The following is a 22,107-nucleotide window of genomic DNA, read 5'->3' as shown; positions in this document are numbered from 1 at the left end:
TGTCTCACCAACTCTCACACCCTGGACCAGGCCCTGTGTCCCCATTCACAGCCATCCCTCCCCCTTTGTCACCTTGAGTCCCCTCTCATGGTCCCTTCTCCTTGTTTGGTCCCCCTAGTTCTCCTCTCACCACCTTTGTCCCCCAGTTCCTCACTCACCAGCCCCATCCTCCCCTCTCTGTCCCCCTAGTTCCCCCCTTGCCAGCCCTAGTCCCCACCCCCCTCACAGCCCAGTGTCCCCAGGGGAGAAGCCGTACGTCTGCACTGTGCCGGGCTGCGGCAAGCGCTTCACTGAGTACTCAAGCCTCTACAAGCACCACGTGGTGCACACACACTGCAAGCCCTACACCTGTAGTAGCTGTGGCAAGACCTACCGACAGACCTCCACCCTGGCCATGCACAAGCGCAGTGCCCATGGCGAGCTGGAGGCCACTGAGGAGAGTGAACAGGCCCTTTATGAGCAGCAGCAGCTAGAAGGTAAGGAGCAGGGGGCTTCCTCCGTACCCCGTGCACCAGCACCCCCAGGATGCTCAGGGGAGAGGGAAAAATCAAGCTTTGATGTGCTACCCAGCAACTAACCTGTGCCTTCCCTCCCTCCCCCAGCTGCTTCTGTGGCTGAGGAGAGCCCCCCACCCAAAAGGTCTCACATCACTTTCCTATCTGAAGTGAAAGAGGAAGGTGACATCCCAGCACAGGTGACCATGGTAACAGAGGAGGATGGGGCTCCCCAGGTGGCCCTGATCACCCAGGATGGCACCCAACAGGTACAGACTCTAGAGCTCAGGGTAGAGGGAGGAGATCCCCCATGGCTGACCAAATCACATGGTTATTGTAAGAGAGGTTGTCATCAACAGGACACGTGTTTGTGTCTGTCTGTGATGGCTGCTGGGCTCCGAAACATTCCACTTTCAGAGATTGGCAGATTGGCAGAAGCTAGGGCTGCACAATCCCCAGAAAATAGACTGACCAGTCTAAGACTTATATGAACATCTTGTGAGTTCTGGGCAGAAAGCCCCAACACACTGGTTCTGCTCCTCTAGAGGAATAAGGGGGATTCCTAACTGTCTGAACAAGACAGAAGGGATACAGCGGATGCTCTAGACTTTAACCACAGACTCAGTTCTGATCTACAACCTAGATTGATAATCTCTGGCAAGTTACTTCATTTCTCTGCCTCAGTTTCCTCATATGTCAAAAGAAGATACTTCCCCTGTTCATGCAATTATTATAAAGATAGTCATAAATTATATATGTGACATTGTACAAATGCAAGTTATTAATATTGGTGATATATACAGGATCATAAGACTTTAAGGTGGATCCATGATATAGACTTTATAGACAGTAGAGAAGATCTAATCCACCCTCCTCATTTCCTCACAGATGAGTAAACTGAAGCTCAGAGGGACAGTGATTTGTCCAAAGTTATACACAGAGCTTGGATTCTAACCCATGTCTGCTGATGCCCAAATTCAGTTTTCTTTCTACCACACTCCCTAGCTCTGCCATAGTCCTCCATCCCAAAATTTATTTTGTCCTTGGTGACTAGTGTATAATCTCTTGGGCAATAGAGATTGTATCCTTATTCTTTTGTTTATCTCCCTTAGACCTAGTACAATGTATTGTACTTTATTATTTTTTTTTTAGATTTTTCAAGGCAATGGGGTTAAGTGGCTTGCCCAAGGCCACATGGCTAGGTAATTATTAAGTGTCTGAAGTCGGATTTGAACCCAGGTATTCCTGACTCCAAGGCCAGTGCTCTATCCACTATGCCACCTAGCCACCCCAATGTATTGTACTTTAGCAAGACCATAGTTTAATATATGTTTGTTGAATTGTGAACAGAGCAAGTCCAGGTTATGCCCTTTTAATCCCTATAGGAAAGGTTTGATAAACAGCTAACAAAGGGCATCCAGACCCTATAGCAGAACAATCTTCTTTTTCATTCAAACCTCTTACCCACAGGTCAGTTTATCCCCTGAAGACTTACAGGCCCTGGGAAGTGCCATCAGCATGGTGACCCAGCATGGTGGCACAGCCCTTGCCATCCCCAGCCCTGAAGACCTAGCAGCCTCCAGCACACATACTGTCACCATGGTCAGCGCTGACGGCACCGAGACCCAGCCAGTATGACCAAGGGTTTTTATTCTCTCTCTGTCCCTGTCTTGGTAGAGGCATCCGACCATGGGTGGAATTACTCAACTCTTACAACTCTAATGACTTCTCCCCTTCTCAAGGGGATTCCTTGAGGATTTCTCCCTTAAGTCAGTGTTATCTTAAAGACCAATGTATTCATTCAGGACATTAGTCCCATCTCCTTCTGTGGAGCTTTTCCTATCTGGGCTTCATTTTTGTACTTTATAAAATGTGGCTGTGGGAAGGGAACTAGAGAAAGTCCAAGGTTCTTTATTGTTCTGAAATTCTGTGATCTGAAACCTATGGGCCTGGAGAAAGACCAGCCTTACTTAGCCCTGAACTTCAGGCTAGTAAGCTTCTAAATGGTAATAGTCTTTTCTTCTTTCCTTGGTCTTTCTAGAAGATTTTTATTCCAGGATACCTGAAAATATGCTGGGAGAGGGGAAACAACACAACAACAATACACAACACTTTTCTGTGTTTCAGGTTACCATCATAACCTCCGGAGCCATGGTGACTGAAGATTCAGCTGTAGCATCCCTTCATCACCAGCAAGTGGCACTGTTGGCCACTGCCAATGGTACTCACATTGCAGTGCAGGTATGTGGAAGCAGGAACAGGAGCAGGCTATTTATTACAGGAGTCCAGAGAAAAAAGAAATTGGAAATGGATTTTTAGAAAGACCCTATATCAAGGGAATTGATTCTGGGACTTCTCTGAGAACACAGTAGAATTTTAAAGTATCCTGGCTGAGAATAGAGCACAAGAGATATTCTGTCCAGTTCTTCCTATAGTTATTCAGCATCATTCTTTGTATCTTTTCTATGCCCCTTTAGGATAAGGTAGTTGGATGTACTCTGTCATAATAATAATTTAAGGTTTTATAAAGAACTTTACATACTTCCAGAAAGCTCTGGGAGATGGCTAATGCACATTTTATTCTTCCCATTTTACAAGTGCAGTGACTGAGCATCAGAATAGAGACTTTTTTTTTAATAAGGTCCAGTATCAGAAGTACCAGGACCACAGTCCAGGTTCTTTGACTCCAAACTCAGTGTGCTCTTTACTAGGCCACAGTTGCATCCTGTTCCCTGCAGCTTCTCCTCACTCTGAGTGGTAATGTGCTATGGTATTGGTAGGAAAGACACTGGGCAAAATCAGGTGACCTTAGTCTGCCAGTAATGTACTGAATTACAAATTCATGACATCACAGAGTTAGAAGAAACTTCAAAAGGCCAACTAATCTAACTTAACTAAGATGGAGTAGTTGTCTTGGAAATGTTTACTTTGTGAGTTTTCAGTATGTAATCTCATCTGTAAGAGGAGAAAGAGAGAGACATATTAGCATCTTTAAGAACCTATTTAACTCAAAAGTTCTGTGTTGCTATGATTTTGACTCCTTTTCCCCTAGGAGATGACTCAGGCCCCTTACTCCTCCAGTCTCCTTGACCATGTTTATTTTCCTATGTATCAACCAAATAGCAAGCAGTTGAGTAGTTGAGGTACAGCTAGTGTCAGGGTAAGTGGAGGATACAAAATACTTGCTTCTTGCCTACAATGAGTCTCATTCTCTTTCTCTTCCTCTCCTCCATTGTAGCTTGAGGAGCAGCAGACTTTGGAGGAGGCCATCAGTATGGCTACTGCTGCCATGCAGCAGGGGGCCGTGACCCTGGAGACATCTATAGCAGAAAGTGGCTGTTGAGACCCTAGAGCGAGCTGGGTCCCACACAGTGGCAAAGAAGATGCCGTGTGGTAAAGGCATCACTGTCTCCAAGCGTCCAGCCTGTGGATGAACCACAGAAGGTGGCCACGGAGAGGTCGCTGAGCCAGAGAAAGCAGCGTTGAGAGAAGCATAGCTGGGGGAAGGAATGGTTTTGCCATCAATAAGGGTGGCAGCCAAAATGGGGGAGTTCTAGACATCCTGAGAAGGTGAAAAAGACCCATTAGGTCACCAGACTGCCCTGGGGCTCCCACTGAAGCCTGTCTGGGTGCTCCTCTTGCTCTTGAGAACACCCTATTGCCCTTACTCCTTTCCTTAGGACAGTGAGGAGAGACCAAGGATGCCTTGGGGGCTGGCCTTCTGCCCTTGGTAGTTGCTCCCCACTATGTGGGAGGCCCCAGCTGAGGCAGGGGAGAGGGGAGCACCTGGCTCCACCGGGATATTCTAGAGCCCATCTAGCCACATACAGCAATAACTATGGCAGAAAGGGAGGGCCAAGATGTCAAGACAAATGGCAATTATTTCCTGAAGGGCCTATGGCAGACAGGAGAAAAGAAGCAACATCCTTCAGCTCACCCTCAGTCACTTACACTGTGGTTGGAGCAAAGAGTGGTCCCTGCACTTGGATTGCTGGGTTTGGGAATTGTGTGTGTGTGTGTGGTTTTTGTTTTTTAATTCCATTTTTATAATTTTTTTTCTGCTAAGGGTGTTGGTGGCGAATGGGTGGATGCTTATTTAATAAAGGTCTCAAATTTCCATATGAGTTGGTCACTCTCCCTTTGTGATAAGAACCAACACTGACCTCAGTAATTCTGAACCCTCACATGGAGCCAAGGGAGCCCTGTGTTTCTCTAGCTATGACTAGAATATACTGGGGCTCGGGTGTGGGTCAGGAAACAAATTGTTACAAAAGAATTTGGCCTTTTGTAGTGTGGGGTCATACTGGCTAGGCAGAGGGGGTCCAAGAGGGTCCCATCTTCTTAATCTCTGTGCTCTTCTCAAGTATGCCAGGCTTCCTTTGCCACCTATAAACTTTCAAATTCCAGGAGACTTTCAGCCCCATGTTCATCTCTCTACTAAGAGAATTCCTTGTGAGACTTCCCATTGTTCAGCATGACCTGGATCTAGCTGGCATTGCTCTTTGGCCATGGACAAGCCTTTTACATGATGTCACAGAGGTAGTACTGGATTGACTATCAGATATGAACACCTAGGTCAGAGTTCTCATCAGCTGGGTGAAGTACAAATTACTCAATCTTTCCTGAAGCTGAGTTTCTTTATTCATTTATAAATTGGTGATAACCATGCTTTCAATTCATACTTCCCCAGGTTTGTTTGTGTGATGAGAAATGCCCAAGGAGAATACTGTAGGGATGGGAACAGCACTGTTCCTCCACAGAAAATCACTAAACAAATTGAACTTTGCACTTGGAGAGCAGGCCCTTAGTTCAGCTTCTTTTGTACAAGTGATGTTTTTATCCTTTTTTCATGATCTCTTTGGGGTATAGACCCAGTAGTGGTATTGCTGGATCAAAGGGTATGCACATTTTTATTGCCTTTTGGGCCTAATTCCAAATTGCTCTCCAGAAAGTTGGATGAGTTCACAGCTCCACCAACAATGTATTAGTGCCCCAGATTTGTTGCATCCCTTCCAACACTGATCATTGTCCTTTCTGGTCATATTGGCCAGTCTGAGAAGTGTGAAGTGCTATCTCAGAGATGCTTTAATTTGCATTTCTCTAATAAGTAATGATTTAGAGCAATTTTTCATATGACTATGGATCCCTTTAATTTCCTCATCTGTAAATTGCCTTAGTTCAGCTTCTTTTTTTTTTTTTTTTTTAGGTTTTTGCAAGGCAAATGGGGTTAAGTGGCTTGCCCAAGGCCACACAGCTAGGTAATTATTAAGTGTCTGAGACCAGATTTGAACCCAGGTACTCCTGACTCCAAGGCCTGTGCTTTATCCACTATGCCACCTAGCTGCCCCCTTAGTTCAGCTTCTTAAAAGAATCTGGGGATCAGTGCCCCTGATTCCTCTCTGGAAAATGATTTCCCTGAAGTTGGATTCTCATATGGGTCAGGGAGGGCCTTCTGAGTAAAGATCTTTCAAAGTTTGAGCAGAATCATGTCCTAAATTCTCTGAAGAAGCACACTGGCGGCAGAGGGAGTAGGGAAAGTGTTTCAGTCATTTTATAATAAGAAATTTTGCCTCTACTTGATGTGAGAATTCTACAGCGGTGGCGCTGTTACCAATGTAACCCGGGGATAAGCATCTTCCACTCCATCCATCACCAAGAAGTCTCCAAGAACTAAAGAGCATCAAGTCATCAGAATGATCTTAGGACCCCCCCACCAGTTCTTTAGCCAAGGGGGTCCTTGGTGAGATCTGTGCTTTCAGTGACCTGACAAATATATGAGGCCAGTTCCTATTCATCTTGGATACCCACCCCCTCTCCCCTTCAAGGAGGAACCTAGAGTAGTTCAGAGCAGACAGGTGGAGCTAGTGCTCTGTAGTATGGCCCCTCTGCGGTCTCCAAAGCCGTTTGCATTTCCTGAAACCGGATCTCCTGGGTGTCAGAGCAGCCTCCGGGTCCCAGGCTTCTCGGCCATGGCCCTCCGTAAGGAACTGCTCAAATCCATCTGGTATGCCTTCACAGCCCTGGATGTGGAGAAGAGCGGCAAGGTCTCCAAGTCCCAGCTCAAGGTGAGGCAGAGGCTACCCAAGGGGTCTGAGGAGGGAGGGAGGGATGAGGCTAGGGCAGGGGTGTTTTTTGGTGGCCCCTACCTCTGGCTGTGCTTGCTCCTGCACTGCCCCAGGAGAGCGCCAGCCTGGCAGTGGAGGTACCCAGAGGCTTACCAGAGGACTGAAGGGATCGATCCAATATCCTGGTAGGAACTCCTGCTAAGCATGGGATAGCTCCCACAAACCCCCAGCAAAGGGCTAGAGACTAGTAGGGTATGAAGGGAGGGAGACTGTGGAGCTTCAGAAGGCTGGAAGTTCCTAACTCAGACTCTGAGCGCACATGGCCCCCCAAGCCCTCACCCTCCCCGTTCATGCTGGGACGTGTAGCCAGCATCTTCCTGCCCCATTTCCTCTGGCGGCTTTGAAAGGAGACAGTTAGAAAGCTCTTCAGTCACTTCCTCTCAGGGCCTGGGGGCTGCATCTCCCCTGCCCCCAGTCCATGTAGAGGCAGAGTCGGTCCACTCCCACCCAGGACACAGGAGAAAAGCTCTCCCCATCCCACTACACCTTCTTTCCTCCACTGGAGCCCTGCCTGGCCCTCCTGGCCAGACATGGAGGCTGAAGAATTATTGCTTGAGGTGGGGGGGGTAGGTAGAAGGGGTAAGCAGGGGTTGCCTCCAAAGGCAATTGCTCAACAAAAAGCTGCTATCTAAGTAATTGTAAGCTGCAGCCTCTCCTTCCTTTTGTCCTCAAGTCTGCAACAAGTTGGGCTAAGAGAGACACATCTGCCCTGCCTTGACGAACCCAACCTGTTGATCCTGGAAACCCAAGGCATCTGAGAGGCAGGTTTCTCGAACATCGCAACTGGGCTAGGTGCCAAAAAGGAAATAATCCCCAGCTTCAATTCCCTTATTCCATCTAATAAACTAGCATATAAGTGTATAAAAGTCCGCTCCAGGGGTAGGAGACACTAGCAGTTGGAGAAATCAGCTAGAGAACCTCATGGATTACTGCTCTCAAGTTGGAGGAAACTCCAGGAATTTTAAGAAGAAGAGAAAATACATTTCTCATGTAGAGGGATGGAGATGGGAAATGGTCATTTAGAATCTGTAAGGAAGTCTATTTATTTGAACCATATAATACTTTAACATTTAATAAGCCTGAAAAAGAAATAGGTGGGAACCAAAATGTGAAGGGTTTTAATTGCCAAACAGAGGAATTTGTATTTGACCCTGGGGATAGGAGTTCTCTGAGGTAAAGAGATAAAAGGATCATAGGATTATGGACCTAGAATGGGAAGGAACCTCAATCCCCCTAATCTAACCCCCTCATTTTATTGATGAGAAAAATGAAGCCCCAGGGATGAATGAGCCTAGTCCCACCCAACTTCTGCCTCCCTGGATTCCTGGGCCAATTTACAAGGAAAGTGTTGGAGGCTTTGGAACTCTCACTACTCCACCCATCCCTCAAAAGGATACCCAGGACTAATTCCTGGCAGTTTGATCAGTCACTGCAAGTCAGAGCAAGTCAGCCTGTTTCCCAGACTGTTCTGTCTTCTCTAAGCTTTCCTCAGGTGACTGGGCTAGACCCCACATCTTCACCCCACCCCATCCCAGGAAGAGCTCTACCAAAACTCCAAAACTACTCCAGTCCCATTCCCTCCTGCACCTCCTACCTCAGGTAATGCTATCCTGAAAATCTGACTTCAGGATTGTAAGGTGCCTCTGACAGGGCCTCAGTTCACCCTCAGTTGATCAATAAACTATGTGCTGGACGTGGCTAAACACTAGGGATACAAGAAGGGCAAGACAACCCCCTGCCCTCCTAGAGTACCCTGCCTGGAGTCAGGAAGATCTGTGTTCAAATCCAGCCTCAGAGACTTACTAAGTGGCCTTGGACAAGTCTCTTAATCTGGATTACTACAATTTTCTCATCTGTAAAATGAGCCAGAGAAGAAAATGCAAACCACTCCAATTTCTTTGCTAAGAAAGCCCAAAAGGGGACATGAAGAGTTGGAAATGACTAAAAATGATGAAACAACAATTAAAAACAACCCATCATAGTGGAATGTCAAAGTCCTGAGGCCCTACTCCCCCCCACCCAAGGCAATGGGGTTAAGTGGCTTGCCCAAGGCCACACAGCTAGGTAATTATTAAGTGTCTGAGACCGGATTTAAACTCAGGTACTCCTGACTCCAGGGCCAGCGCTCTATCCACTGTACCACCTAGCCGTCCCCTGAGACCCTACTTTTAGTGGAGGATCTGGAAAGGGGTCTCCTAAACCTACCCTCTATCTACCACTGCCTCATAACTAGGGCAATTAATCCCCTTAGACATAAGTTTAAGGGTAACAGACATCTAAAGAAGGAGATTCCATGGCCATCCTGAATGTGTTAGAATATTCACAGGTTTTTTTCCCTTTTATTCTTGAATCCCTTTTGCTGCAGAAAAGTATAGTTTTGATTCCATTGGCTGAATACTAACCCCCTCCAAAAATTTCTCTGTTATTCAGTGTCCCCCAATTCCTTTACTTAATCTAAAACTTTTATCTTTCCTCACTCCTTTAGTTTTCCTCATTCCAGGTACCAGTGATTTATCCTCCTTCACCAGGGCATCCAGTTTTTCAAAACTCCATGTTTTCTGTGCCCCCTTTATGTAGGGGCTCCAACCTGATTTATGGCTTTACTATTCTAGCTATATGTTCATCCAGAGAGGCCTACCCAATCCAGACCCAGTGTCTGAAGTGTTTAGGGACAGTGCATTCCTCCAGGAAAGGGTGTACTAGGAGATTAGGTTATTTGGTTTATGTGCTTTTATGATGATGGGAGTCTAATAGTAGCCTGTGATTCTTTGCAGCTACATCTTATTTTGAATGAGAATCAAGCTGAGCATCAATTGTGACCTTGAGCAAGTCATTCCATTTTCCTGGGTCTCAATTTCCTCATCTATAAAATGAGAGGGTTGGATTAAATGTCCCTTAAGTTCTCTTCCAACACTATAATATTATAATACTTTAGTCACACAAAAGACACTGGTAGAGTTTACTACAAAATGATGGGGTTAGTCCTAGTAGGTATTCTCTGACTTTAAATTAAATTCCCTGGGATTCACAATAATGAAGAACTCCAGGGAAAGTGGAGCAGTTGATGGTCAACATTACAGGATATGCAGGGGAAGAAGAGGACCAAGAAAAGTCCTAGGAAGTCTCTTCAGTGGTGACAAGGGAACTGGAATGGGAGGAAGTAATGATCTGGTCATAGAGGCCAGAAGGGGCAAAAGAGCAATAGAGAAGTGGTCAGAAGACAGAGGAAGAAGTTAAGAAGAGAGATTAATAGAGATAAATAATGCCAAAACCAGATGGCCAAAATGGAGAATGAATTCCTCCTTGCCTTTCTCTTTCTCCACCTTTCCCTCTCCTTACTTCCTAACATTGGTGCTTTGAGGGAGAATGGACTTTCCGGTGTCCTCAGTCTGTCTTTGGGGGAAACAAGCTGACTGACGTTGCCTCAAATGCTCTTGACTGGTCCTAAAAAAACAAAAGGAGAGATCATGAGAGGAAAGAAGGAAAATGTTTTTTTTTTAGGAAAGGCAAAATAGTCAGGAATTATTTAACCTAGAAAAAAAGAAAGGCACCAAATAATTCTTTTGCTCTTTGAAAGGTTATTTACAGAGTAGAAAATATCTTTGTCCATTTACAGTAAGAACAGAACTAGGAGAAAGGGTCTTGAACTGTAGTAGCATGGTTAAAGCTTGATATTTGTGACTTCATAACAACTGGGAGCTATAAAGTATTTTTTTAGTTTTTTATTTGTTTTTAAAAGTAGACAACCTTATTGTTATATTTAGACATAGACCTTCTTAATTCCATCAAGCCAGAACAGTGCATTGACAATGATAGGACATTAATGTCACAGGCTACTTCATCTGATATTTGTTAACCTTGGTGTCCATAATAAATACCACAGTTCTGTTGTTCAAAACTGGTTAAACTGATGATCTAGTCGATAAATAAATATTTATCAAGTGCCTACTGAATCCCAAATACCCTACTGAAAGCTAAGGGGGCATTTCCAAGGGTTCATGGGTTATCTGCAAAGCCAAAGTGTCTTGAGACTCCAAAGGGTAAGGGATATTGAGTTTTATTCTTATGTACACCCTTCAAACACTTCCTTCTTGACCTTCAAGGCCTTCTGCTTGGGGGAAACAAATACTTCCTTCTCCTTCAGTGCCATCCAGAGAGAAAGAAAGGGTAAAACCTTAAGAATTTTAAAAATTAACTTTTTTCAATTGACAAAAATTTGTTTTCTCTCCCTCCCATGGAATTGAGAAAAAGAAAAAGGGAAAAAAAGGAAAACAAATTATTTGTAACAAATATGCATAGTCAAGTCAAATATCCCTGAAATGAGAGAGCTTGACTCCTCTCATACAAAGCAGTTCCTTCAGAGGGTGAGATCAAAAATCTGATGGTCACTGAGGTTTCCTTGTTTCCTAGTTGGTGCCCTTTCCCTGAGTATGGGTCTGATGACATTAGTCATTTTCCTCAGTAAACTCTTAGCATTCCCTTCTTACCTTTAGGATCCAATATAAACTCTTCTGTTTGGCATTTAAACCTGGTCTTGTAAGACTTCTCCAGCCTCATTTTTCATCCCATGTCTTCTGTAGACTCTACAATTCAAACTGGCTTTTTTCTGTCTTCCACTGGCACTCCATCTCCCATCTCTATGACTCCCTTGCTGACTATTCCCCATGCACACGATTCACTTCCTCCACACTTCCATTTCTTAGAATCTCTTGTTCTTTCAAATTTCCACTCAAACACCATCTATATGAAGCCTGTCATGGTTCTGTGTCCTTCCTTACCCCAGCTCCCAATGCCATCTATCAACAAAAGTATTTTGTATGCATTTTTATATAATATTCTACCTAAGTTCATATTAGCTTTCCTGGTTGGATGTAAGCTCCTTGAAGGCAGGGACTTGTTCATTTTTTATTTGTAACCTCAGTTATAAGCACAGGGTTCAAAATGTAGTAGTTGTTTAGTTGTGACCTCATTTGGGGTTTTCATGGCAAAGATATTGGCATGGTTTGCCTTTTCCTTCTCTAGCTTATTTTCCAGATGAGGAAACTGAAGCAAACAGGGTTAAGTGACTTGACCAGGGACACACAGCTTAGTTAAGTTTCTGAGACTGGATTGGAACTCAGAAAGATGAGTCTTTTTGATTCCAGATCCAGTCCTCTGTCCTGTGTCAGCAAGTGCTATATAAACAAACAATGCTTTCTCCCTTATAAAGTTTTGTATGGCAGTGGTGTCAAACTCAACCAGAAAAGGGACCATAAGGATTCCTGCACCCCACATTTTGACTTAGAAAGTCACATAGAAACTATCTGTTTTCTGTTGTGTTTTTATTTCATGAAATGTTTCCCAATTGCATTCTGATCTGGTTCAGTCTCCCTGTTGTTTGACATCTTTTAACATAATGTGCCAAACCAGCTGTGGTGACCAGTAGCAGCCTTGGTGCTTATCCTGATTTAATAGCCAACATCGCCTCCACCCTACTTGAGGGTGGAATAACACAGTGACCAACCCCTAAACCAATGGAGGGGTTATATTATATATATATATATATATATATATATATATATATATATATATATATGGATATATACGTATATGTATATGGGGAAAACTCTGACCTGAAATAGTCCTGACTCCTTCCCTCATGGACTGTGTGAGACCCTAGGCAAGTCACTTTTCTAAAGTTCTTCAGTGTTTCAGTTTTCTCCCCCACAAAACTATGGGAATAGATGACTTCTAAGATTCCCCTTCCAGCTCTAATGGGTTATGATTCTATTCCATATTTCTCTGGGGAGGCTAGAGGAAAAATATAACCCAACTTGGGGTTCTCTGATATCTTACGTTGGCTCTGCATTGCTCACCATGCTTGGGATCCCTAGGTCCTGGCTACCACACTCCAAGGTGACCACACCCCTTTCCTGACCCCAGCTGCGCTAGCCAGAGCACACCCTCTTCAGGAAGCCATAGCTCTCTGAGGTTTGCCAACCTCTCTGTCTGGGGACAGACTCTGAGGCCCTGGCTTCCTGAAGCCCTCCCTTTCTCATCGTCCTAATACCCCACAAGGATATTCAGGTCCACACTGATAGCCATAGCCCTGGAATCGATGAGTTCCAGCCCTTCCCCCAGCCTTGGACTTGCGTGGGCCCTGCCGGGGAAGGGCAGTAGCAAGAAAGAGAAATGAAGAAACTGGTTGTTAAATTGGGCTCAGAGGAGATGACTAGTGTGATTAAAGTAAGGTGGGGACTGAGGAACTGCCCATACATGGATAGTAAAAGAGTCAAGAGCATGAAGAGGAACAAGGGACATTAGTTAGAGATCTTCTAGTTGCTAGGAGGAAGCCATGGACTTAACAAAAAAAGACCAAAACTCATTAGAAATATATTTGTAGCTGTGTTTCCACATAATTGGTGTCCTTATTGTCCTGTGAATTTTATTTTGTGCATTTAAAAAACATTCTGAGGACTTCACCATATTTCCAAAGGAGTCTATAACACAAAACATGTTAGAATCTCTCCCTCTATAATTCTTCTTCATTTAATCAATGAGGAGACCATTTCTGAGAGAAGGGAATGTGCCTTAACTTCAGTCACCCAGCTAAAGGAATGGAGCAAGGAGAGGCTTACATTGACAGCAGAGAGGCTTTAGGTGATACATGAAGATCTCTGTTCATTTGTGATGTCCCACTGTGCTCTGAACTTCATGCTCAGAGAAAGAAGATAGCAGGAGCCTTTTCCTGAAGGAATGCACAAACCTGAGGCAGGCTCATACAGAATGAGGAGAGTTAATACAAGGCGACCTTTGTGTGAAGAAGGGAGGCACAATCATTTCTTTGAGGTTAATTAGAAAAGGTTTTCTGGAGAAAGAGGGGGGCGTTGTTTTGTTTTTAGTTGATCGTTTAGCCAGGTTTTGAAAGAAAATAAGTATATGTAAGTTGTTCAGTCGTGTCTTTCTCTTTGTGACCTTATTCGGAGTTTTCTTGGCAACTATACTAGAGTGGTTTGCCATTCCCTTCTCCAGCTCATTTGACAAATGAGGAAACTGAGGCAAACAGGATTAAGTAACCTGCCCAGAGTGTCTGAAGCTAGATTTTAGCTCAGGAAGAGGAGTTTCCCTGATTCCTATTCACTACACCATCTAGCTGCCCATAAACAGGAAAAAGCACTAAAAATAAGGCAGATTGGCTCACTGTCCTTCCAGTCTCCCCAAGTAACTCTCCAAGTTTTAAGTTTGAGGAGAGTTGCCAGTCAGTATTAGTGGAGAGATTTCCTTACATTTACAGGTCTGGACTAAAAAACAAAATGTGTGTATGTAAATATGTATATGTATGTGTATATTCATATATTTCTGTACATGTATCTATGCATATATTCAAATCTATATCACTAATGCATGGATTCCTCACTTGCTTTATTTGTACTTTTGTCCCATGAATTGGGCTGGGGAAGCCAGTCTTCATGGGATTGTCCACTTTTGGTAAGTTCTGTTCCTCTATCAGTATAGTCAGGGCAAAAGGTAGAAGACTATATGGTCTGTATGCTCCCTAACAACACATTCACAGGGATAGTTCCCAAACACCTGTTAGTGATCTGTTCTGTACATATCATTCATGGATTTTCTGGAATCTTTCTTGACCTAATCCATTCTAACACTTGAAGTATTAGATCAAGTGTTGGAGATGATGCTACCATATTAGATGTCATATTAGAGGTCATGATGCCATTGTGTCAAGGCTATTGAGCAAAACCAAGTTGACCATGTAGAAGAGGGAGGTATCCATCCCTTGGCACTGCCCATTTCCTTTTGTCTGCAGCATAGTGTATAAAGAGCACTGAACTTCAATCAAGGGCTCTTCACATGGGCTCCACAGGTACTATTTTATCCCCATGGATAGAATGGAAGGGGGGGATCCATGAGTTTAGATAAGAAAAAAATTCACATCTCAATTTTCATTAACCTTTAATTGAAATTTTGGCCAGCTAGTTGGTATAGTAGATACAGGGCTAGACCTGCAAGTTACTTTTTTCCTGTTTGCCTCAGTTTCCTTATCTGTAAAATGATCTAGAGAAGGAAATGGCAGACCACGCCAGTATTTTTGCTAAGAAAACTCAAAATAGGATCATGAAGAATCAGACATAACTGAATAACAACAATAAACTGAAATTTAGTATTTCCTTCCATTATGAAGGAAATTTTTATTTTTAAAATATTTTAAAATAAATGTTATTTTAAAAATATTTTTAAATATTTTTAAAAAAGAAATTATTCTGAGAATGGACCCATAGACTTTACAAGATTGCCAAAAGGGTTCCATAACACACAAACAGGTTAAGAACCCCTGATTCAGAGTCTCAAAGACCTGGGTTTAAAGCTACCTCTAAGACTGACTCTGGGCAAATTATTCAGCTTATCTGAGTAAATGGTAATTTTAGCCCCTACCTCACAGAGTGATTGAGAGATTCAAATAAGGTAAGGAAAGATTCTTCAAAAATCTTAAGAGACTACTTAAGGATCAGTTATTATTACTGGGGGGGAGGTCAGAGCTTGGGGATACATTGCTCTGGAAAGCACCTAGTCACGCCTCCCTGTACCCACTTGCATGGCCTTGGATAAATGAAACTTTGGCTGTTGGCTCTGAAAGTCTGCCAATGTCCTGACTTAGAGTACAGAAGCAGTACTTACTCTTATTTACCAGAAATTTTTGCTTCTTGAGTTTCAAGGGGCCCCCTTGTTCTAGTAGGGCCAGGGTTTGTCAAATGAGCCAGTGTTTCTCCTGCCCATTCCCATTATGATTTTATAAACTTTGATCTGTTCTGTTCTCAGGATTTTAAAAACATACAACATATAATGTCATAGGACATCTCTTTAGAGTTGGATGAAACCCTAGATGATGTCTTGTGCATCCTCTTCAATTTACAGGGGAGGAAACTAAGACAAGAAAGATTAAATGACTTGCCCAGGGTCTCCCAGCCAGCTGGAGGAGAGCTTTGAGAACATCTGCTCCAAATTCCTTCCTTTTATATAGATGATGAAACAGATGCTCAGAGTGGTTAAGTCACTTAGAGCACATGTACAAACATGAGATATCTGAAAAATAATTTAACAGAACAATATGCTAAGAAGGGCAAGTTATTACACTGCTGCCTAGTCCTAGAGCTGGCCTCTAAAAGCTAAGAAAACTTGGGTTCTTTTGATATAAACAGCCTGTATGACCTTGGGGAAAATCATTTAACCTCTCACTCTGAGACCATGATATGGAGAGAAGGTGAAGGCTTCTATCCTTTTTTAGACTGAGTTGTTTTGTTTTGTTTATTGGTGGTGTCCTTCATAATTGAAGAACCAACATAACTGATATCATTTAACCATGACATCAAATGAATTGTGTCATAATTTGAACATTATGTTGAAAATAAGTGAGGAGAATATTGTGCAAAAACATCATTCTTACTGCCTTTCCCAGAATGATTTCACTCCATGACCTGATTTGATGGGAAACAGGACTTTTGTTGAAGGTGTAGATGCTGTTGGGAATCCTTGGCCATATGGATACGGTTCCCTCCCATCTCTCCCAAGAGTTCTCTGTATCTATGAAAGCACAAATTACAACCCTTTCCTTTACCCTACTTTTATGTTAAGTGGGAGGCACAAAATGTACTTTAATCAAAAATAGGCTTCCTGCAGATGGGAGATCACAGAGCTCATTTACTTCATTCTTCATATGGGGAAATTGAAAAGGAAGTGACTTGCCCAAAGTCACACAATGACTAGATGAGAGAGGGGAGGTGATTTGTCCAAGGTCACACAATAGCAGTGGCCCCAAAGGGGAAATGACTTGACTTGCCTAAAGTCATACAATGGCAGGATGGTAGAGAGGATGTCATTACCTAAGGTCACATAATGACCATGCCTGGACTATCTCTCTAGTGTTTTCAGGTTCTCTGACCATTGCTTTTCCCACTGCATCAAAATGCCTCTTTTGGTTTGTTCTCATAGGGCCATCCCCAATGCCTACTCTTTTGATCATTCCTATACTCATCTTTAAGTGTTTTTGAAGTTGCATCAACCTGATAGCCTCCACAGGCAGAATTTTAGGTGAAGACACACCTGGGAATGGAAACATTGTTGGAGAAACAATGAGTGTTGGAATCCAGGCTAAGTTTTGGGGTTCTGGTCCACTGTAGGTTTTGAGACCCCATTTAGGTCCCTTCCACCTGTCATCCTAGGAATCTATGATCTTCTTAAGCATAAAAGGTGCTCTCATCCAAGTGGCTCTGGAACATTGGTAGTCTTTGTCTAAGAAGGACCTTTCCCATGCTTGGCAAGGACTGTCTTGTGGACAGTGGGATGGAACAGCAATCTTGTTTGGGGACTTGAGGATTAAAACAATGACCATTTCCCCAGGTCTTGTCCCACAACTTGTACACAGTGCTGCACATCCCCCATGATCCTGTGGCCCTGGAGGAACACTTTCGGGATGATGATGATGGCCCAGTCTCCAGCCAGGGCTACATGCCCTATCTCAACAAGTACATCCTGGACAAGGTGAGAGCCAAGCTGTGGTTCCCATTCTTACATTTACACCCACCATCTTTGAACCTCTCTATACCTAATTGCCCACTCCCTCTATCTTTATTCCTCACTGATCCCACCCCATTGCCCTTGTAAATCCATTTTTACTCTCCTACTTCCCACCTGCCAATTCCCTTGACATTTCTATCCTTCAATCTTCCTTCAACCCATTCCCAGTTACTTTGGCTGCCAAACTGCCATTTCTTACTTTCCTCACTACTGATATCCATGTCTTACATCTACCCCAAAACCTACTTGTCTATCTTAACTTCTACATATCCACCTTCACCAATTTGACTCCAGTTACCTCTTCTCCCTACCCAGCTTTATCCACATCCTTTTAGTCTGCTTCCTTCCTCTGCTTCCCTTCTACTCCCAAATTCCCCTGAATTTTGTCTTCTCCCTCCTTTAGCTGGGATGGCATTAGGTTTGGAACCAACCAGGCTGACTTCAAATCAGCTCAGGTGTCTCCAAACCTAGAACTCTGATACTGTAAGGACTTGGCAGGGTAAATCAAACTGAGACTAGTAAGCCCCCCATCCTGAAAATAGGCTGACATTTTGGCTCTGCTCCTAGGTGGTAGAGGGGGCTTTTGTCAAGGAGCATTTTGATGAGTTATGCTGGACTCTGACAGCCAAGAAGAATTATCAGCCCAACCGAAACGGGAATAGCACATTGTCCAATCAGGATGCTTTCCGACTCTGGTGCCTCTTCAACTTCCTGTCTGAGGACAAGTATCCTCTCGTCATGGTACCTGATGAGGTAAGGGGACAGGAACTTGGGGAATAGTCAATAGGTGGCAGACAGGCCCAAGGAGGATTGATCCCTAAGAGTACAGAGAGCTCTTCACTTTTTCTTTGGCCATCCTTTCCCCATCCTGAGACCCACCCCTTCCCTACTCCCAGAAGATCAGTGGCTCCCCCTAGCTATTGGCCACTTAAAACTACCTTGAAGGCTTGCCTTCTAAAAATAATCAATCAACAAACATTTCTTAAGTGCCCACTACAGACTCAGTGCTGAAATCAAAAAGACAAAAATGAAAGACTCTTCCTTCAAAGAACTTACATTCTGTGGAGGAGATATCATGTACATAAGGGATAAAGTCTGGACCAGTGATTTTGGTGATACAGGGAAACTCCCCAATGAAGACATGGTCTATCTATCAAAGCAAGTAGGTACTTTCTCCTCAATTTAAAGTCTTGGAGGAGAACAAAAAAAGAGTTGCTTAGGATAATGAGGGGTCAAGTGGCTTGCCCAGATCACACAGCCAGAATGTGAGAGGTAGAAACCCCATCCTGATTTTCAGCCCAGTTCTCTATTCTACCACATATATTAAACAAAATTCAATAAAATATGAGGCAATTTTTCCCCCTTTCCTTTTTTTGAGAGGGAAGAAAAAGCACTAACAGGTGGAGATGTCGCTCAATCAGGAAGTGATCCTTGAGCTAGAAGCTAGAGATGAAGACCTACCAAAGCTCCAAAATCATCCCTTTTTTGATCCTCAGTCCTTAGCTATCTTCAAATAGACCTGATCTGTATGTTTATATGAATTCTGAAGGTGGCACAGGGATTGGGAGACCCAAGTTCAAGTCTCACCTCAGACAGCCACTATTTGTGTAATCCTGGGCAAGTCACTTGACTTCTGCCTGCCTTGGTTTCCTCAACTGTAAAATGGGAATGACAGAACCTATTTTCCAGGATTATTGAGAAGATCAAAGGAGAATATCTGTAAAGCACAAAGCAATAGTAGATTTTTTTTTTAGGTTTTTGTAAGGCAATGGGGTTAAGTGGCTTGCCCAAGGCCACATAGCTAGGTAATTATTAAGTGTCTGAGACCAGATTTGAACCCAGGTACCCCTGACTCCAAGGCCGGTGCTTTATCCACTACACCACCTAGCTGCCCCTTAATTTTCTTTTTTTTTTTTTTTTTTAGGTTTTTGTAAAGAGATTCTTAATAAATGCTTGTTTCTCTCCTTCCTTGCTTCTAAAGTCCAAATCACAAGGTGACATAATTGAGAGTTCTGGACTTAAAATTAGGAAAGACTTGGGCTGCATTTCACCTCTGTCACATAGGAGCAATATGATCTAGGAAAGTCACTAAACTAGTTTCCATATCTGTAAAATGAGGATAATAATACCTTACTGAGGTAAGTTCAAAGGAGATAACATATGTTAGTGTTTTTACAAGCCTAAATGTCCATTATTATTGTTATTAAAGGGTTAACCTTGGCCCCAGTATTTGAATTTTAAAAGAGGTTACCTGGAAGGGCCCTTCCCCCAAAGAGATGAATGGTAGTAATTGGAATTTCAGGCATTTGGTGCCCAGGCAGGTTGGGAGGGGAGGTATTTGGAGACTGGGAGGCCTATGCTGGACCAGTCAGATCATGCCTTTTAGACAATATGATTGCTTTTGGCCTGGGGCATTTCTTTATTTTCCTTATAAATTTAATAACAATTGAAACAATTTAATTCACATTTCCAGGGCACCATATAGTTTCAAATAAAATCAGGAATATAGTCTCCAATAAAACTGTAAGCTCTAAAAGAATTATATTTTGGACAAATCATATTATAATATGCATGTGTATATAAGAATATGTAAGAAAATATTATCAAACTGAAAGTTCACTGGGTACAGGATTAGATCATAGTTTTAGATCTGGAAGGGACCTCAGAAACCATCTAATGGTCCCTTCTCTTTACAGATGAGGAAAATAAGGCACAGAGAGTTAATTTTCTCTGTATTTTTCTCATCTGTAAAATTTGGCCTCAACAGTCCTTTCTTGATGGTCATCTTTTATATATAGTCTATCTATATGTATGTTTTCTAATTCCTGTTTCTTTGATCCACATCCTTTCATATGTCTTTCTTCTATGTGTCTTTGTTTTTTTCATATTTGTTCATTTTTTATAAAGCAATATTATTTCATTTTGTTAATATGCCAGCCTTTATCAATCCATTCTTTAATTGTTGAAAATGTGAGTTGCCCCAAATTGGTTTGTTTGTAAATACATTTTAGTCCATCCTTCACTCGATTATTCAAATGATTTACACAGTACTAACCATATCATTTCCTTATCCAAATCAACTACAGTGGTTTCCTATTACTTCTGTTGTTCAGTCATTTCGGGCAAGTTCAAGGCATTTCAAGGCAAGTTTTTGTGATTTCATTTGGAGATTTCTTAGCAAACATAATAGTGTGGTGGTTTGCATTCTTCTCTAGCTCATTTTAACATGAGGAAACTGAGGCAAGCAGGAATCAGTGACTTGTCCAAGGTCACACTACAGAAAGTGTCTGAGGTCAAATTTCAATTCAGATCTTCCTGACTCCAGGTCTGGTGTTCTACTCACTGTGCCACCTAGCTGTCCTATTATTTCCAGGATGGAATATAAATTTCTACCATTTAAAGCCCTTCACCACCTGTCCCTTTCTTACCTTTCCAATAATGCAACTGTGAATATTTTTATTCAGTTCTAGGAATATAGATCAGGGGATTTAGAATTAAGAAAAAACTGAGAGTTAGTTAAAAACTGAGAGGTGAGTTAAATGACTTGCCCAAGATCATAAAGGTAGGGAAGTAGTTAACCCCCAGATTTGAATCCTCAGACTCCTTTTGGAATCAGTATTCTCTAGAATCCTTTATCTTTCATTTCATCAAACAGCTTTTTAGATTATGCAGAAAAATTTGAAAGTAGAAGAGAACATGAAGAATAATAAGAAATAGAGGTGGCTAGGTGGCGCAGTGGATAGAGCACTGGCCCTAGAGTCAGGAGTACCTGAGTTCAAATCCGGCCTCAGACATTTAATAATAACCTAGCTGTGTGGCCTTGGGCAAGCCACTTAACCCCACTGCCTTGTAAAAAAAATCCTAAAAAAACAAAAAGAAGAAGAAAGAATGGAATACTTACTGGAAAGAGGACCATAACACAAAAATGTTGATTTGAAATTACAAAAAAAGATGAAAAAGGTGAGAGTAAGTTAAAGGGATTATGAATGTGTGGTAGGGCTGATGATGGAGGCAGTTCTAATGCCAGTTTTCTTTTAGTTTAGGTTCAATGCTAGGACAAAATATAATACTCAAAAGTCGTCAAACAGTTATTAAAAAAATATTTGCTTTGCCCTAACACAGCAAGGATATACAATAAGGAAATGATGGCACTTAATTTCTCAAAAGAGTCTCCCTTCATCTCTATCTAGAAAAAAAATTATCTAGTCACATGAGCAGAATATGATGAAGGGCACTGACTCAAGTGATCTTCATAAATCACCAGTTCAAAGAGGACCCGACTTAATATGGCAAAATCTTTTTATTCCTATGGATAATCAGGAAGTTTCACCAGGGAATCTGGGCCTGGGATGGATTTGTTTCCTTTTTGTTGTTGTTTAGTCATGTCCGACTCTTTAGGGTTTTTCTTGGCAAAGATACTGAAGTGGTTTGCCATTTCCTAGTTCTTTTTACAGATTAGGAAACTCGGACATCAGGGTTAAGTGATTTGCCAAGGTCACACAGTTAGTAAGTGTATGAGGGCAGATTTGAACTGAAGTCCTCCTGATTCTAGGGTTCTATCCCATGGTAGGATTCAAATAAATTAACAATTGGTTCTCTGCCCTACTGACCATTTTAAGTATATAAAAAGATATACCTGGAGGTAGTTTACTATTTCATGTATTTAATACTCAAACATGAACAATAAAAGAGGTACACAGCAGCCAATATAGGAACATATGCAGAACCAAAACTCATTCTCTCTATTCTAGGTCTTTTTTCTTCTTCTTCCATGGCTTCCAAAATGGTGATAAAATAACCCTTGAAATCTATATTTCTACTGAATCATTGTGTCCTAGCTTCCTATTGGTTTCATTGTTCAGGGAACACCAGCGCACTTATAACATCTCAGGGGAATTTTTGGGCAGAACACAGCGGAA

At 42.5% G+C, this 22,107-nt stretch overlaps 2 protein-coding genes across 5 annotated transcripts in view; both read left to right on the top strand.

Annotated features, from left to right (window-relative positions):
* Positions 1 to 4,611, top strand: part of ZNF76 (zinc finger protein 76) — a 31,361-nt gene extending 26,750 nt beyond the window's left edge. For all 4 annotated transcript variants that reach the window (XM_074236476.1, XM_074236474.1, XM_074236475.1 and 1 more), the window contains 5 exons: positions 243 to 476; positions 603 to 763; positions 1,965 to 2,126; positions 2,622 to 2,735; positions 3,733 to 4,611. In XM_074236476.1, coding sequence (XP_074092577.1) covers positions 243 to 476; positions 603 to 763; positions 1,965 to 2,126; positions 2,622 to 2,735; positions 3,733 to 3,837 — 776 coding nt within the window. In that variant the 3' untranslated portion in view covers positions 3,838 to 4,611. The remainder of the gene's footprint in view (positions 1 to 242; positions 477 to 602; positions 764 to 1,964; positions 2,127 to 2,621; positions 2,736 to 3,732) is intronic.
* Positions 4,612 to 4,700: 89 nt separating this feature from the next.
* Positions 4,701 to 22,107, top strand: part of DEF6 (DEF6 guanine nucleotide exchange factor) — a 50,338-nt gene continuing 32,931 nt past the window's right edge. Inside the window, exons 1-3 of the mRNA XM_074236472.1 lie at positions 4,701 to 6,559; positions 17,012 to 17,152; positions 17,756 to 17,941. Coding sequence (XP_074092573.1) covers positions 6,269 to 6,559; positions 17,012 to 17,152; positions 17,756 to 17,941 — 618 coding nt within the window. The 5' untranslated portion in view covers positions 4,701 to 6,268. The remainder of the gene's footprint in view (positions 6,560 to 17,011; positions 17,153 to 17,755; positions 17,942 to 22,107) is intronic.

The sequence above is a fragment of the Macrotis lagotis genome, chromosome 5, assembly GCF_037893015.1.
Source record: "Macrotis lagotis isolate mMagLag1 chromosome 5, bilby.v1.9.chrom.fasta, whole genome shotgun sequence".
Taxonomy (NCBI): domain Eukaryota; kingdom Metazoa; phylum Chordata; class Mammalia; order Peramelemorphia; family Peramelidae; genus Macrotis; species Macrotis lagotis.
Note: the sequence above shows the minus strand (reverse complement) of the source record. Positions and strands in the feature narration are given on the sequence as shown.